We start from the raw sequence: 18072 nt of genomic DNA, 5'->3' as shown, positions 1-18072 counted from the left end.
AGCTTTTGCCTGTCTGGAGCTGAGAGAGCTCATCCCACGTGCTGCAGCGCGGTACCTAAAAACCCCACGGGCCAAAGCTACTCTGCCCCGGGGATTAGCAAGCACAGAGACTTGAAAAAAACACTTGGGTTTCTTCCACGCAAACCAGCCCCAGCCGTACGTGGTACGAGGGAGGAGGCAGCCAGGTACAAACGCGACGCCCTACGCTCCCGCTCGCACCCTGGCCCGCGGGTACCGGGTGCCCAGCCCGGGCTCCCCCAGCCGCGCCAGCACCGCGGCAGGCGGCCCGGGCATCGCTGGGGCCGGGCCAGCCCTCGGCACGGCTGAGGGGCGGAGGGCGGCGCCAGGAGGCAGGGCTGCGGGGGAGGTTTGAGCCTCGGCGGCTCCTGTCCGCCGCTGCCGCGGGAGCGCGTCAGTTCCTGCCGCCGGCCCGGCGCTGCCATCGGCATCTGCGAGCGGGAGCGCCGCCGCCATGAGCCGCAGCTACAACGATGAGCTGCAGTACCTGGACAAGATCGACAAGAACTGCTGGCGGATCAAGAAGGGCTTCGTGCCGAACATGCGTGTGCGTGGGAGGGGGCCTGGCTGACCGGGGCGGGGGAAGGGGCGCGGGCTCAGGCGCGGGGTCGGGGCGGCCCGGGCAGCTGACGGCTCTCCCCACAGGTGGAGGGCGTCTTCTACGTGAATGACCCGCTGGAGAAGCTGATGTTCGAGGAGCTGCGCAATGCCTGCCGCGGCGGAGGTGGGTTCGGCGGGGGGCGGGGTGCGGACCCCCTGACCCGGGGGGTGACACAGAATCACAGAATCAGTCGGTTTGGAAAAGACCTCTGAGATCATCGAGTCCAGCCTGTGACCGAACACCAGCACTCCAGCTAGACCCTGGCACTGAGTGCCACGTCCAGCCTTTCCTTGAACACCTCCAGGGACGGTGACTCCACCACCTCCCTAGGCAGCTCATTCCAATGTGTAATCACGCTTACCGTGAAGGAATTCCTCCTAATGTCCAACCTAAACCTCCCCTGGCACAAGTTAAGACTGTCCTGTTGTTCTGTCACTGGTTGCTTGGGGGAAGAGGCCGTGTGCTCTGCCCCAGGCCCGGTGTGTGTGCCCGCGGGTGGGTCTGGAGAGGCGGCAGACAGGAGCCAGTTATCCTGCCGTGTGTGCCACTGCAGCCCCGGGAGCAGCGCAGGCTCACGGCAGCTGTAGCGTGTGCTGTGCCCAGCTGTGGCGGGTGGGCCCAGCACTGCCGGCTGCACCCTGTGCTCAGGAGCGTTCCCTGAGTGCCGCTCTCAGAGTTCGCTGCGCGGTGAGGGGCAGTGCCTGGGCCTGTTCTCTGTGGGGCTGGAGTGCAGGGCTGGATCCGAGCTGCTGGCTGGGCCGGTGGGAGCACACTGCTGTTGTTAGCACACACCCCACTCTATTGGTATGAACGCAGCAGAAGTTGGACTTTAGTGAAATAAACACCACATTTAATGAAACTGCAGATTGTGCACAATCCCAGGTGCTTTACACCAGATTTGAGGGCTTGTCAGTGGCTGACTTCTCTTTTGTCAGTGTTTTACAAACCCTCTTTAGAAAGTGTTTCATTGTGATTATCATGGTAAATTACCAGTTCACTTTTTTAAAAAAAAATCTTTTTCAGGTGCGGGGGGCTTCTTGCCTGCTATGAAACAGATCGGGAATGTGGCAGCATTACCTGGCATTGTTCATGTGAGTAACTGCTCTGAAAACCTGCAGTTTTGCTGTTCCCATTTGCCTGAGATTATTGCATTCCAAATGGGAACTCTCTTAGGAGAAGAAGTATGGACCAAAGTTTCTCTCAAGGCAGTTTGTGTGTTAGGAATCTGTGTCTGAGTAGAGTGAGCTTGCAAGGGCAGGCTGCAAAACTAAGTTGTCAGAAAGGGAAGTACCCACTTACTTCATTGCTTGTCTTTGGCATGAAGCTTTTCATGCTGTTTCAGTTTCTTGAGCCACTTTTCCCCACTGTTTATACTGACTGCTTGTTGGTTTTGAATTTTGTCTGCTCTGGAATACATGGAGAGGTGTGGAGAGAGCAGGAGGTGGTACTGTTGTCTGTATTATTGTTGCTGGCCTGATGTGAGTAAGGAGCCCTCCCATGCACTCAACACTGCTTTCCCTCATCCTGTGCCTTTTTGAAAGCAAAGCATCAGATAGAATGATGGAGAAGGAAAATGCTTACCTGTCACTCTATTCAAGAAGTGCAATGATGTGGAAATGACCCTTTTCACATTCAATATTGCATATATTAACAAGTAACAAATAACGGAATTTTTTAAATGGTCTCTTTTGGCAGAGGTTTTGAATTTATGGATGCAGTAGAAGGCAGACAGACCATCATGCTGTTAAATGCCTTAGGGGTCAGCCCTAAATGGAGTAAGGTCGAATAATAACAACCTGCTAAAATGGGAATTTTGGCAGGTAGTTTGTAGAAGAGATGCTACAATCATCTGCATATTCAAATCTTCACTTTTTATTTCCAAAGCAAGGATTTTTTGGAGGTGGCAAGGAAAGGCAGAAGAAGCAAATAATCCCATTCAAAAGTACTGTTCACTTCAGTGTGTGATAGCAGTTTAATAGATACTGAAAAGTTCCAGTTTCTGACAACTTTCTGGGTGTCATGGGGTGTTTGCTTCAGATCTGCTCTCTGCTTTCTTTGACTGTTCTGTAAGTGCAGGAGATTAGATGCCTGCCTGAATTGACATGTTCACTCCGCCTACATCTGAACATCCATTCTCTTTTGGTATAGTTGTTTGCAAATGTGACAACCACTGCCACAAGACAAAGTATAACCAAGGTGACTCTACAGCATGCAGTTTCATAAAGCTTTTAAAATTTCCTTTCAGAGATCAATAGGCCTTCCAGATGTCCATTCTGGCTATGGATTTGCTATTGGCAACATGGCTGCCTTTGATATGAGTGATCCTGAAGCAGTGGTTTCACCAGGTAAGGATGACTGACTTGACCTGCTCTGAGAAATACCTGGGATGGCATAAAAATACTTTTCAAAATGGCAGGACTTTACAGTACTTTACATTCAGAAACAAAGCAAAAAATATGAGAATTACAGGGAGTTAAGGGGTGCTTAATTCTTGCACTTAGAATCTTTATTCTTTATTGAGCAGGTATTTACACTGAGAACAGCTAAACAGTAGAGGGAGAATTGGCCTTGTGTTTGTGTCTTGGACTCATGATATCCCTCAGTTTTGAAGGGAGAGCACAAGCCTTTGACTTTGGGTTTCACCAGGTTGATAAAGAACTGACTAGTTTCTTTAAGCAGTGTTTGTAAACGTCTTTTGAGGGTATTTCTACCGTTTTACTTAAAACGTGACCTTAAAATATGTCTGTCTTCTTAGTAAACACCCAGCTCTTTGGTTACTGACAGTCTGAAGCTTGTGTGGTTGTCATGAAACATGATACTCGTGTCAGTTTTGCTTTGATCAGTCCTTGGGTCAAAGTCAATCAGGAGCACTTCGTCTCTTAGTTTGGTATTTCTCCTCTAACATTAGTAATACCAGAACCTTCATATTAAGGTGGCATGATTATTTTTCACATTAGGCCCTGCCTTGTAGTATTTACTATTATAAATAGTAAGAGTTAAGCAAAACACCGAGAGCTGAAGTTTAATATTCCTTTTAGGTATTTATCACTTCTTATAACTATTTATTATTTATTCTAGTGAAGATTCAAAAAAGAACTTACTTTCAGGGATTGCTTTCAAGAGCATTTTACATCAGGAAACCATTCTAAGATCTGTCACTTTTCTTCTGACCTTAGGCAGCAGAACAGGAAGAATCTCTCTACTTCTTATGGGCAATGTGTTTTATAATTGTGTCCACTTCTCTTTGTCAGCTTGCTGAAGTAACTTTGTGAACTGAGAGCTCTGTAGGCAATCGTACAGCTATGTCTCAGAGTCTGAGGCTTCATTTAAATCTGTTAAAACAAAGCTTACTGCAGTTCTGCTTTTTTTCCCCCAGTATTGTGTCCCAAAAAAAGGAGTGAGATTACAGCATTCAGTACATGCTCCCTGACATGGCTTTTTCTCCACTTGTAGGTGGTGTCGGGTTTGACATCAACTGTGGTGTCCGCTTGCTGCGGACAAACCTGGATGAAAGCGATGTGCAGCCTGTGAAAGAACAGCTCGCCCAGGCTATGTTTGACCACATTCCTGTGGGTGTCGGCTCCAAAGGCGTCATCCCCATGAATGCCAAGTAAGAGAATGACTTTGTGCACACATCACTGGAGGGGACATCTCTGTTGTTTGTTTTGTTCAAGATTCATCAGTGTGGGACTTTTAAGAAGGAAAACGTTATTCTAAAATGCTTTCCCTTCTTTCTGCATATGTGCTTTACCAGGATTAGCATAATCATCAATGCACAGTCAGCTCTTTCTTCCCACATTTAACCCTTTAAAAGTTCTTGCTGGGTTCTCATTTCTTCTGACAGAAAAATTCCATGAACATAAAGGTATTTTGTGAAAGGGATGAGAGATAGGATAATAGATAGAAAATAAGATATTTCCCACCCAGCAAAGAGGAAAAAGTGATGACTTATCAAAAGTTAATGTATTCGTAGAGATAGATTTTCATGAAGTATTAAGAAGATGGACTTGTTAGGAGAGTAGGAGCCTGACCATAACATCATAGAATAATTTAGGTTGGATGGGATCTTTTGAGGTCATCTGAACTAACTCCTAGCAGGAAGGATCTAAATCTAAGGATAGGTCTAACAAAAAAATTGCATCAAGTTGCTTAAGGCCATATCCAGTGGAGTTTTGAGTATATCCAAGGATAATCATCTTATGTCAGTGCTTGATAATTGCAGGGATTTGGAAGAGGCACTGGAGATGGGTGTGGACTGGTCTCTCCGGGAGGGCTATGCCTGGGCAGAGGACAAGGAGCACTGTGAGGAATATGGAAGAATGCTGCAGGCCGACCCCAACAAAGTCTCTTCAAGGGCAAAGAAAAGGGGCCTGCCTCAGGTAATGTTTCAGGAGGGCTGTGCATGCTCCCAGGGCTCAAATATAAAGGTTAGAGAGTAGTTCTCTAATTCTGTGTCTTGATACTCTGTCTAGCATTTCCAGGCAGGGGGAAAGGGGAGATGGTGAGGTCAGTTCTGAATAATTCTTGACAGAACTGCAACAGAGGAGAATAAAACTGTATATACCCCAGGTCCCTGGGGCCATCAGGTTTTCATCTGTTAACACCTGGTACTGTACTGGAAGTTATATTGGGTGGCATTTCCATTTCCAGATGTATTTTGTTTTGAAGAGATAGGCAAGTTAATGTACAACTTCTGTGCTTGTTTGCTCAACGAGTTAATAGCAGGGCAAGAAAAGATACAATAATAAATGGAACTAGCTCATAACTGAATCACAGTTGAAGGTTGGATTTCATTTCTAGATATAGTATCTCGTTGCTCTCCGTGGAACAGTTTGAGATGGCTATACTAATGACATATTTGTAATATATTATATTATATATAATATATATATATTATATATTATATATATTATATATATATTATATATATTAATTGATACTATTCTTTATTAATTGGGGTGGTGCCAAATCACAGCATTTAACCTCCAAATAGTGTTTTGTCCCCAATTTTCACATTTGCCTTGCAAATAAGCAGTCATCTGTTACAGAGTTGAAAAAATTTGGGCTTGGAAATGGGATATCTTCTTTTAATCTACTGAAAAGTTCTAAGTACCTAATTAACAAGATGTTGTAACTTCTTTGTGGAGTTATAACTGGGTAGAAGACTGTCGGCCTTGTCTATACAAACTGAAGTCTCAATACTCTCTACTCTTCCCATCCTTCAACCAGGCCAAGTAAGTTGTAAAAAAGTGGCGGCACAGTCTGTGTGTAGATCCTGGTCCTTTTGTTTAATCATGGTCTTGTTCCAACAGCACAGGTAGTTTAAAATTTGAACAAAAAGGAAAGTGGTGATGCTACTGTGTTCTACTTCCTTGAAGTTTATATGGGGATATTTTTTTCCTGAAAAACCTTTTCTAAACCCAAAACTTTGCTGTAGCAATTTGCCCTATTGCCTGTTGCCATAGCTCTCCCCTGTGCTCCCCGAGGCTGCTTTCCCTGTCCTGTCTGATCAGTGTGTTGTGATTGGCAGCTGGGGACCCTGGGAGCTGGAAATCATTACGCCGAGATCCAGGTGGTGGATGAGATTTACAACGAATATGCTGCCAAGAAAATGGGCATTGACCACAAAGGGCAGGTGTGCGTGATGATCCACAGTGGAAGCAGAGGGCTGGGCCACCAGGTTGCCACAGGTATGATCTGACTGGCATAGCTACCTGGAGTGAGGCGAACTCTTCAGCGTGGTCTTGTCACTGACAGCAAACTCCAGCACCAAAGAGCACCTCTTACAGAGAATTGCTGAGAGCATCCTGAATTGCCTGGTCAGGTGTTATCTGTTTGCAAACAATTTATGACGTTCTGCCACAGATTTGCTTTTGCATCTGAGAAGTAGCCTTGGGTTTGGCCATTGGACAGATGAGTTCAGTTTTAGAATATAAATTATAGACATCCATCTTAATCTCAAAGATTGCAGCAGAATTAGGAAGTCACTTAGAGTTACTGTGTTTATTCCCAGATGCACTGGTGGCTATGGAAAAAGCTATGAAACGGGACAAAATCATAGTGAATGATCGCCAGCTGGCATGTGCCAGGATTGCCTCTGCAGAGGGACAGGATTACTTGAAGGGAATGGCAGCTGCTGGCAACTATGCCTGGGTTAACCGCTCTTCCATGACCTTCCTAACACGACAGGTAGGAGCAGAGTTGTCTCTGATGCAAATAGTTTTGCTGCACATCTGCTTTATCCCAGACATAGAGAACAAAGCGTAGCTGGACTATTTAACTTCATTTCATTTTTATGTTTCTTAAACTGTTTTTTTCTGGAGAGACTTGCACAAAGCTGCAGTCATGACAATCCATCTAAAACCTCTCAAGATCACTGGATTGTACTTGGCAGAAGCTGCTTAAGCAGTATTTTGAAAACGCCTTGAGCTGGAAAAAGAGGATACAAGAAAATTGGGGGGTTTGTTGCTAAAACGGGGGGGTTTTGTTGCTAAAGCCAACTTTTCAGAGTTGCAAGAATTTGTCTAGTTGATACCTGACTGATTTACAGCAGGAAGCTGCCAGCGGGCAGAGAAGCAATCTAGGCAGTCCAATTCTGTCATTCTCAGCGGTGTTGTATTCAGTTCCACTATGGCTGAATTATGATGCTCTTGTATCTCACATCCTGATTTGCTCTCTTTTTAGGCCTTTGCCAAAGTCTTCAACACAACCCCAGATGACCTGGACATGCACGTTATCTATGATGTGTCTCACAACATTGCCAAGGTGGAACAGCATGTAGTGGATGGAAAGGAGCGGACTCTGCTGGTGCACAGAAAGGGATCAACCAGGGCCTTCCCTCCTCACCATCCTCTTATTGCTGTTGATTATCAAGTAAGTGTAGCTTTGGGAGAAGGGAATAGAAAGAGAGTTCTGGATTAATCAGACAATTTTAGAGTCCCTAACAGATGGCTAAATGCTGTGAGTTCATTTTTTAAGGTAACAGCACTGGAACCCTGGTGGGATGGCAATATTCTGCTTGTCTATGCATTAGATCTTTGGGACACTGAGGTTGTGCTTCTGCTCCACACCCAAAATGGTTGGAAGATGATGAAAGGAAAGAAGTCATTTATGCCTAGGGTAGGCTTCAGTGGTTTGCCTTGTCTGTCTGTTGGACACAAGGCTTTTGATCTACTGGTCTGCATTTTTCAGTGCAGTTAGTTTTCTAGAATCCTTGCTTCCAAGCACCTGAGACAACCAGGGATGCTCTCAGGGAATGTTAATCTGACCTCCTTTTCTGGAGATAGGGTTCCTCTCAGACTTTGAGTTTTTTCAGGTTTTCTTTACGAATGAATGCTTTTCATCCACAGCTGACTGGACAGCCCGTTTTGATCGGTGGCACGATGGGCACCTGTAGCTATGTCCTCACTGGCACAGAGCAAGGCATGACTGAGACCTTTGGAACTACTTGCCATGGAGCTGTAAGTCAAGAAGTTGTTTTGGGGAGAGAGAAGTTGTTTTGTTCCAGAGAACAAAGTTGTTCAAGGGTCGTCTAATGTGTGACTCATCTGTTGGTCATACAAGCAGAGAGTAGCCTTGCCAGTAGTCCCTGGCCAGGAGGACTGCAAGGTAGAAGTCTTTGTCCCTTACTGAGTAGTTTTGACTACTTCTGCAGAAAATCTAGGGGATGTTGCTTTTTATAGGGCAGATGTTAGGATGAAGATGTGGAGAGTAAGTGCCTTTTACCAAATTCTGATATCTCTGAGCTAACAGGAGGGGTTAAGTGTGCTGAGGCTGTCTATATAAAACTCCTCAGTAATTAGAAGGAGGTATTTCCTCCCTCGTTACTCATAGTATGAGACAATAATTGAGGAAGAGAAGTATCTTCCAGTAAATTCCAAGTCTTGAACACTGTTTGGTTTGGGTAAAAAGACACTTGCAGACTAGTGTGTTATACAAATGAAACTTCCCTAGCTGTCGTACCAGAGGTGTGATTTTGGAGGAGCCTGTGACATGAAGGCTAAATTAATTTCCTGTATTGAGATTTACTGTGGTCTATGCTCTCAGTCATTCTGTGTTTGCTTTTAATGTAATAATGTTTTTCTTTGATAAGGAGTGTTGTTTTTCCAAACTGCTACAAAAATAGCACTAACAAAACATGTTGCCTAGGGCCGTGCACTGTCTCGAGCCAAATCTCGACGTAACTTGGACTTCCAGGATGTACTGGACAAGCTGGCTGACATGGGCATTGCCATCCGTGTTGCTTCTCCCAAACTGGTCATGGAAGAAGTGAGTTTAGTGCTTCATTATCTTAGAAGGAAAAGGGGGTCTTGCTCCTGGCTGAATGACCCTCCCTGACCTGATTTTCTGCAGCGCAATTTTTAAGTGGTTGCCAGTACTGTAAATATGCAGCTTGTGTGATTTCTGATAGAGCTATCAAATTTTTTGGGAAATGATGTGAAGTGTTCTCTATCCTAAAAGCATGCTGAAATGGGAGATGCCTGATTGACAGGTTTTGGGGTATGTTTTTTCCTCTTCTGCCTAGTGATAGGGATAATTGCTATCTTTGTGTGAGCATCTACAAAAGTAGCTATGTTTTATGGATTTTCTTCTTGAATGATGTTCTCCCTGCTTTAAATTTACCTTCCACTGCAGCTTTCATGTAGATTAGTAGCAGCTTGAAAGATCTTCTTTTAAGATGAACTCCTATATTTGCTCAAGAATAGAGCTCTGAATGGTCAGAAAACTTTGAATAATATGACTTCCAGTTGCTCTGCATTAACATGAGCATGCCTTTTCTGTTCACAACCTCACTCATGAAAGTGTGTTAATCACTTGGCACTATGCTTTTATGGGTGTTGGTGTTACATGAACATGTTGATACATTAAAATCTCTATTTAAGGGCAGCTTCCTTGTCAGAATGGAGCCAGAGGGAGAAGCTCTAGAGTTAAACCCTGACTGCTGACACTATGGGGCATTGAAGATAAAGGCTGTCTGTAAAGCAGTTGGAGTCACTTCCTACTAGATAATGAGGCTTGACATTCTCACATGCTGGGGCACTGATTATCTGAAAAACTAGATTAAAATAGCTAGTATTTTATCTGAAATATGATGAGAGCTTATTTGGAAAGCTAAGTGTCTTACAGATTTCTTAGATACATAAGGTGTATGTATCAATATGTTCACCTACTTCTACACCCTCTATTTATAATTATTTTTTGAAGAGTGGATTTCAAAAGCCTACATCTGACTTCCTGTGACTATGGGTTGTTTATAGTTTTGTATTTTTTTTTTCCCCCCCCTCCAGGCACCAGAGTCTTACAAGAACGTGACTGATGTGGTTAACACCTGCCACGAAGCTGGCATCAGCAAGAAAGCCATTAAACTGAGACCTATCGCTGTTATAAAAGGCTAGGAGCCAACTAGGCACCGATGTCTCCAGGCCTTACACAAAACTGACTAGAATTACCATCTTCCCACACCTCTTGGACTCTGTAGGATGCTCAAATATCACATTCCTGTTCTGGAAACACAACAGCTGAGGATACACCTATTTTTAACCACTCCTAGCCATAATTAATGCCCCTCCTCCTTGTTATATGGCGTTCTTTTCTTGTGAGGACAGGGCAAAGAAACAAGTCTTGGTTTTTGTATGCAGTCCTTCCTTCCTTCATTTCCCTGCTCAGGCAGGACTTCAGACTTGCCTGAGTTGTTACTAAGTGCTGTGCTTCAAGACCACCTCCATCAGTGAAGGTGGTGTATGAACCAGACCTGCTGTCTCCACACCTGAGTGCCTGGAGCTCTTTCTGCATGTGGAAGTACTCTGATAGGGTATTGCACTTGTGGGCAGGGGGAGGCTGCCCTGTTTGCAGGGACCTTTATGCATAGTCTATACTGTTGCATGTTTTGTGGCAATTGGGTAAGAAATCTGGAGTTGGGAGTGGTCTCCAGCTCGGGTTGAGAGGAACTAGCTGAGCTTGAGATACAGTCTTACCCAGCCTCTCCCGTTTAACACAGCACCTGGTGAACTTGGCTCAGGACAAGTAGGTATTCCACATCTTTTGGAAAAGCTGAGTAGAATGGAGTATATTGCCTTGAGAGGTTTTGTTTGCCTAGTAAAAGTTGTAACTTAACTTAGAGATGTGCTGATCCAACGTTTTAAAAAGCTGTAAGCATGTAAAAGTTGGGTTGGGTAGTGCTGCTCACTGTGTACCACAGCTCTGATTTAAGGGGAACCCAATTTCAGGGTGAGGTCCAATGCAATGGGCCTCACAGTGTTTCTTTTACATTCATTAACCAAGGCTGAAGGGGAAGCTGACCATCCCCACTGGATCATTTTGGGGGATTACAATAAAATGGGAGATGGACACGGCAGTGTATCTGTGTCATGTTTATTCTGTGTACTTAAAAGCAGACAACAGATGTTTCAGTCATATATGAGCTTGAAACGCATTGTTTTGTGGCTTCAGGTGATGCATCTTGCTAAGGAATGTGCAGATGGCAGAGTTTTTGCAGGATACAAGGAAGGGCAATGCAGTGCTGTTTTCCCAACTTGGTTATGACAGGAGTGTGATGCTGTGACTTTCTCTCGGCCGTGCTGAGCCCGCCTCGCTGGACAGGGGATGGCGCCTGCCTGCAAGGCTGGATGCCGGCACAAGAGGGCGGCTGGAGGGAATCAACACCCCAAAGCAAGAGTGGAGCCCTGCCAAGGACTCGTGTAAGGGGAGCAGATAGTGATTGATGGACTGCAGTGCCTTTTGATGAAACATCCCTTCAAGTTCAGGATCTTAGAAGGCATAATGGTATTTCACTGTCGTAATCACTTTGTTCTTATGGGTTTCTTAGGTTCAAATACTGTGTTTGTGCAGGTTCAGAAGCAGCACTTACAGCACTTTCGTACTTACAGGCACTGCTGTGAGTTCTTGTGGGTCTGAACTTACAGCTTCTTGCTTTTCCCTCCTTTCTTCGGTGGAACAGCTCCAGATTGTCATTTCAGAGATCCGAGACACTTGCTGAATTTAAAACAAGAATCATTTCACCTAGAAATGTGAATTAGCCTCCGGTGACTGAAAGACAGCTTGGTCTCAAATCTTCTGCAGAAGTGTATGTTCCATGCAGAAGTTTCTGTCTATGAGTACTTTAGCCTCTTTGAAGTGGAATGTAAGGGAACCTTTAAAAAACTCACATTTGAAAATAAGAAGCATTTCACAAACACAGTTCTCCTTTCAACTTTTACCTACCCTTACCATTAAGAGACAAATCTCAGTTTTTTACAAGCAGAAATCATGAGTACCGTGGAGATGCTGTCATATGGATGGGATGTCAGCCTTAAGTCCTCTGATCATCAGTTGATTATGCATTAGCATTCAAGACTGCAAGAAGTGCTGTCAATTTTGGTTTCTTGTTACAAAGCTAGTGCTAGTTTTGGTTATATGTTGTGCGGTATGGAGTGGAGTGCTGGTTTCCTAACCACCTAAAAAAGTAAGGAAAAATGTCAGAAAAATGTCTCCCAGTTCTTTGTTTGAACCAGTATTTTTTTCCAATTCAAGTCTCTTTTTCTGCAAATAGGGCTGTCCACCAACTTTTTTTATTCTGCATTTTAAAAAATAAATAAGAAGTTTTAGGTAGGGAAGGTGTGCAGTGTTAAAATTCACGTGCTGAAATACAAGTGTATCTGCAGGAGCATTTTGGCAACACCGAAGAACCAGTGTGATTATTGAATCACCTCTGCTTCCATGGAAGATTACTGAGAACTCTGAAATACCTGTTAATGACACACTTTCCTCCCCAAAAGACTGAAAAAGCCTCGGTGAATGAGTGTTAGGGCCTTTTTTCCTTGAGATACCACAGTTATGGTGGTCTACATCTGCCCTTGGAACTGCTGCACACTTGCATCCAACCACAGGCACTCACCTATTCCCTGCCTAAGTTCAGTTAATTCACTCATCTGTGGCCTGCAGCAGAAGGTTTGTTGGCTTGCACAGGCTGTCTGCATTAAGTCTGCATTTCAGGGTTTGGTTGCCTTTGGGCAACTCTTTGAGAAAGCCCTCGGATTGCACCCCAAGCTGAGGGTGCTGTTGGTGGGGTGCAGCACAAGGTGGAAGGGGCAGCGCTCAGCCTGGGCTGAGTGAGATCCCTGGGAAGGCGGTTCCTCCAGCAGTGTTGCAAATGGCGGCTTCATTTGTTGTAACAGATAGCAAAGCTGGGGTGCAGGTGACGGCCTCCCTTGACTTGGTCACGCTTTGTGTTCTCCAGGTGCCTAACTTCCCTAATTCAGCCTCTCCCCAGGGAAACCAGACTCCAGCAAGGTAAGCTGCTGTGGTATATTTGCACCGTGCCGCACATCGTGATGCTTGAGAGCCTGGTGTCTGACATTTATCGCCTGGTATCGTGTTTGTCACCACCCTAAGTCTCTTGGGATTTCTCTTCCCTCTGCTCTGACTTTCCCCTCCCTGCTTTAAACGCAGCTCCGCACACACCGCCTCCCCCTACGCTGGTGGTCCCAGGCTGGTGTTCTGGCCCAGGAGGAACAAGTGATCTCTGACACATCTCTGGCGCAGGCACCCCCACTCTATCCTCCACTCTCCTTTGTTCCTCTCAAACATAAACACACTTAACTGGCCTCTTCTCTCCCTCAACCACCCCAGTCTTCAAAGCGATCAGACAGAGCAATATCCCTCCTGCAGCGTGTGCCAGCACGCTCCCTGCTTGCAGGAAAGCTTCAGTGAAGCAGCAGGCCCTGCCTGTACCTGGCATTAGCTTTGCTCTCTTGAGCCCTCTCCTAGCCCCAGGGGTTTTGAATTCCAGCGCTTCTGGTCTTCTATCTGGAAAGGTGGCAGTGGGACGTGTACAGTGGAAAAGCAGGAGCTTTGGAGGTCCCCAGTCAGAGAGATACTGGGTACAGGTGCTTTGTCCCCTGCACCATGGGAGGAAGAAGAGGACGATTACCTCCTGGCACGCACAAACACCAATAATTGTGGTTTCTCTGGGGTTTTTGTTTGCAGTATGTAGCAGGAGGTTGGGGGTCATGCTGAGCGATGTGTAAGGTGGGAGACCAGAGGGTACAGAAAATGCCTATGGTCTCCCATGGCAGACATGCAGCTTGGTCTCCTCAGGCAACCAGCCATCCCCAGCCTGAGCTGCTGCCGCTGGCTTTCATAGTGCTGAGCACATCCCCATCTTGCTGCATCCTTGTTCCCAAACCCCAGGAGACCGCTTTGGGTCATGTTGTATATATAAATTAAGAAACCAAAATAATCACTAGTCTTAATTGCAGAGATTATGACCAGGAAAGGGAAATGGAATCATCTGCCAGCACTTAATTTAACATTTACTAGCTTAGCAAAAGACACGCAGGGGCTGGGCTGCCCTCACATGCTGAGGTGTTTGAGTCAGCCTTGTATTGGAGCCTATTCGAACAAATCACCTGGTTACCCAGCTCTTAGCTCTTAAGAATTGTAACCTGTTTGTGCTTTTAATCTTAAAAAAAACAAATCAAAACCCCGGTTGTTTTATTTTTGACTAACGCTTGTTATTGTGGTGCTTTAAATTTGTGTCATTCACAGACAAGTTAACAACCTTTAAAACTATAGGTAGGCTGATGAGTTCCTCCAGTGTTTCCCTGCCAAGTGTTTAACCACTTCTTGGATGAGGACTAAAATGGTATCATTGTAAATTATTCTTTCCCTGGAAGGTATTTATACTGTAGCTGTTGCTAAAGGGATTTTCTCCTCCATTTTGTGTATTTTGAGTATCTGTATTTTGAGCCTAGCCCAGAAAGGATTTTGTCCATCTTCCTGACACAAGTTGTGTGTATCTGCAGGGCTGGAGATACACACCACTTTCATGGTGGAAGAACTAAGCCCTGCAGAGGAGGAGAAAACTTTGCCAAGACACAGGGCTCTGCTGGCAGGAGGGTGCCTTTGGGTGCAGGCTGTGCTGGGTGCTCTCCTACCACAGCAGCCCCAGTGGGCACCTCCATGGCACAAAATCCCTCCCCAGGGAGGGGGTCCCAGGGGGACTGCAGTGCCCATGGGGCAGCAGTCAGGCCTCAGAGGGGCAAGCAGGGAGGGAGAACCCTGCTCTCAAGCATGGTGTGCCAGGAACTATGCACTGCTCCTGTCCCCCACCTCAGTCCCAAGCCTGTGGGGTGACTTGGGCAAGGCCTTCACAAATCCTGTTAGGTTAGTTCAGGAGACTAGCAGGCTGCTGGCTGCTCTTTGGGCCAAACCCCATGAGCTCTTCCATTAATGGTCAGTGGATGAGGCAGAATCTTTATCTTGACAGAGAAGCACAGAGCTTTGTTTGTGGCAATATTCGTTTCCTTGTCTCTCGGGCAGAAATTCCAACAATTTGACGATTATCAATAGCAGTCAAGAGCACCATTGCTGTCTCCTTTCCCCTTGCTTCTCTGGCAGAAAGTGAATCTTCCATCACAGACTGGTCCTGGAAAGAAAAGTTCGGCTCAAGGTTCAGACATTCAAGTCCATCATGGACTTTTCCAGCCTGTACCAAGTCACTTTATCTTCCTATGTCTTGGTGTCTTATCTGCAAATAGGAATAAAAATCACTTCCTTTAATCTCACTTTTTATTGGTCTTTCCTATTTAAATATGAATCTGTGATTCAGGGACCAGATCCTTCTGTACCTATGAGTGCTGCCGATCATAGTGGTACCTCTCTGTGGAACGTGGCCTCAGCTGTCCCATGCTCAGTGCATGCTGTCTTCTCCTGAGGCTTCAGTGCTGCTGGAGGGAGGGATGGGTTCATTCCTGTCACAATCTAAACTGGAAGTAGGAGAGAGTGTAAGCTGTTCAGAGTTTCAAGTAGTCACTGCAAAATTTAGAGTAATTTTTACAGAGCCTGGCTAGAACACAGAGCCTCTGAGCCAGACCCTCGAGTTCCGTGTTAGTGAGCGCCTAAATTCCTCTGTGCCTGTGTGAAGAGCTGAACGTGCCACCTTGCTTTGGCCATCTTTGTGTGCTAAGGGACAGAAGCTGAGAGAGCATCGGGTTGCTCTCTCAGGGAAAGGGACAGTGTTAGATGGATGCCTTCAGTCAGGAAACATTCAGCAATGCATGTCAGAACATGGACTTTCATTTCACTTTACTCCACACTTCACAGTCCTACTTGAAAAACTTCAAAAATCTGAAGATCAAACCAAAATACTGCACGTCAGGGAAGAAAGCATTTAAGGGAGGCCTTTGGTTCCAGTGGGAAAACAAAACCAAACAAAACCCTTATGGATAAACTGGAAATTATTTTGTTCTTCAGCTACTCCTGTTTGCCATGGAAACGAGCCATTAGTATTGTGCCATAAGAAGTGAAGAGCCCCCAGCCCTGAGTCAGTGCCAGAGTCCATCTCCCCAGCACGCAGGGCCCCTCATGACAGTGTCCCCCCAGCTCTGCCTTTGCCACCTTTGCCACCCTCCCCAGCCTCCATGGCACCGCCAGGGATGAAAGGCTGGATTCACTTTGGATTGTGTTCAATGCACCTTTCACAGTGCCTGGTGGACCCATCTCCCCCCCTCCCCATCTTTGGTGTCTCAGCCTAAGAATTTTAATCTCTGTGGTCTGTCTGTAGTTGTAAAATATAATACCAATGGAGTTGGGCTTTTTATCCCGAAGCCATGGAACTGTTGTCAGAAGAAATTGATACACGCTAGTGAGGGGAACAAAGTGCTGCTGGGGAGGATTTGACTCAAGCCAGCACTTCAAATGGAAATTTCCCTGTTTGAAGTGGATACATCCTTCATTGCTACACCTTTCATTTCTGTTACGCTGTGGGAGCGAGGGCTCAGAGGGTCTGTTCACAGGAGGGTTGGCTCCTGCTCTGGCTCTTGTCCGCAGAAGATTCCCATCACCTGTCTGTGGGTGTCCTCACTGCTCACAGGAGCCCTAGGGAAATGGTTTTTTGGGATGAAGGGGCTCCTGCATCCCAGCTTGGGAAGCACCTCAGCCACTGCCCTGCTGCCCCAGGGCTGCAAGCTGGGAGTGAGCTCTCCATGCCTGACCAGCACTGGGCATGGGGCTCTGTCCATGTAAACACAGCCTATCTCAGGCACTTCAGATCAATTCACAGGGTCTTCCCTTCAAAGACATCTGAAGCCTAAAGGAAATAGATCAAACATGTAAATTTGAACTGAGATTAATTATACATTTATAACTGGAGGGAGAAGGGGGAAAAAAAAGCCATTAAGGTTTGTCTGCATTAACTATGCCTGTGGGGGTGTTTCTTTGTCTTTGCATGTGATGATACTCCATGAGATACCAGGTCTGGTTCCACCAGATCTCTGGAAAAGCCTTAGAGGCTTCAGGAGTTTTTCAGGCTGTGTTTCAGCAGGAGGCAGACAAGGAGAAGGGAAGTGTCGGCACCGCCTCCTCAGAGCACTGGAGGAGCCTTTGTTGAGTGGCTGGAGGCTACTTCCCAGCTCCCCGATTTCAAACAAGTATAATTATCAGTTGGATAGGGTTCAGGACACGGAGCTGCCAGATCTTTCATGAGGAGGTAAGTTTGTCCCACTGAATCTAGGATAAAAAAATTCAGGAAAGAGGGATATAATTTAACCATGTAAGTGTTGCCTTACATCCATAATGTACCAGGTGGAACATACTCCTAGTTCTGCCTGGCAGCCTGGTTTATACACCCCTTCCCTTTGGAGCATTTGTGTTACGATATTTTTTATATAAAACCTGACTGAGATGAAGAGGCACTGGAAATTTCTCCATGAAACCTATTCTCCAAAGAGCTCCATCCCTATGAGTCTCATTAAAAGTTAGCATGTGCTCTTTCACAAATCTCAAAAATCTCTTCAAACCTTTTGAACATTTTTTACTCTGCCCTACAAACTGCCTTTTCTTAGACCTCTCGAAGTAAATTTTAAGTAAGTCTCATGAATTTCCATTCACACATTTCATTGTGTGAAAGCCTTAAGCCTTCTGATCTGCCAAGTCACTTTCCTAATTGTTACAGTGAAGTTACTGTCAATATTTCAGCATACACTTGTACACTTTGTTCTCAGCATTAAAGGTTAGGGCTAGCTGAAAAAAGGGAGTGCTTTCAGAAAAAAATAAAATAAACCCAAAACTGCCTCTGTTTTGTGGGCATGGCTCAACACAAACATATATTTTTTTACATTATTTCCAATTACATTCTTCCAAACTAAAAATGGCCTCATTTACAGATTTGCAGAGTAAAACTTTTCTTATCTGTAAAACTTCAGGTGTAAAATAAAATACATCATCCTGATGATTCCTGGACATGGGTTGCTGCTGCCATTGTCACACCAGAGTCACAGGTGATAGCAGGCACTGGTACCAGATGCCACCTGCCCCACGCTCCAAGCCCCTGCTCTCAGACCTTGGTGCCTGCTGTAGGAGCTGCTCTGTGGCATTTGCCCCACACATATCTGTGCCCACACCTGCAGCCAGGCTTCACTGCTAAACTTAACTTCATGTCTTGCAATTAAGAACCA

The 18072-nt window shown here is 45.6% G+C and overlaps 1 protein-coding gene across 1 annotated transcript; it reads left to right on the top strand.

Annotated features, from left to right (window-relative positions):
- Positions 1–432: 432 nt before the first annotated feature.
- RTCB (RNA 2',3'-cyclic phosphate and 5'-OH ligase) lies at positions 433–10973 on the top strand. Its single transcript, XM_082279576.1, has 12 exons — positions 433–565; positions 664–742; positions 1643–1710; positions 2865–2964; positions 4073–4229; positions 4842–4998; positions 6150–6309; positions 6633–6808; positions 7304–7492; positions 7969–8079; positions 8768–8887; positions 9907–10973. The coding sequence occupies exons 1-12, from the start codon at positions 473–475 to the stop codon at positions 10012–10014; spliced, it is 1518 nt and encodes a 505-aa protein (XP_082135702.1). The 5' UTR covers positions 433–472; the 3' UTR covers positions 10015–10973.
- Positions 10974–18072: the final 7099 nt, after the last annotated feature.

The sequence above is a fragment of the Coloeus monedula genome, assembly GCF_965178545.1.
Source record: "Coloeus monedula genome assembly, chromosome: 4".
NCBI classification, from domain to species: Eukaryota; Metazoa; Chordata; class Aves; order Passeriformes; family Corvidae; genus Coloeus; species Coloeus monedula.
The sequence above is the reverse complement of the archived record's forward strand: the minus strand, read 5'-3'. Positions and strand labels throughout refer to the sequence as shown.

Coding starts and splice junctions, on each gene's coding strand:
- RTCB (XM_082279576.1), top strand. CDS start 473: ATGAGCCGCAGCTACAACGATGAGCTGCAGTACCTGGACAAGATCGAC. Junction 2,965..4,072: donor TGAAGCAGTGGTTTCACCAG/GTAAGGATGACT, acceptor CTCCACTTGTAG/GTGGTGTCGGGTTTGACATC. Junction 4,999..6,149: donor AGAAAAGGGGCCTGCCTCAG/GTAATGTTTCAG, acceptor TGTGATTGGCAG/CTGGGGACCCTGGGAGCTGG.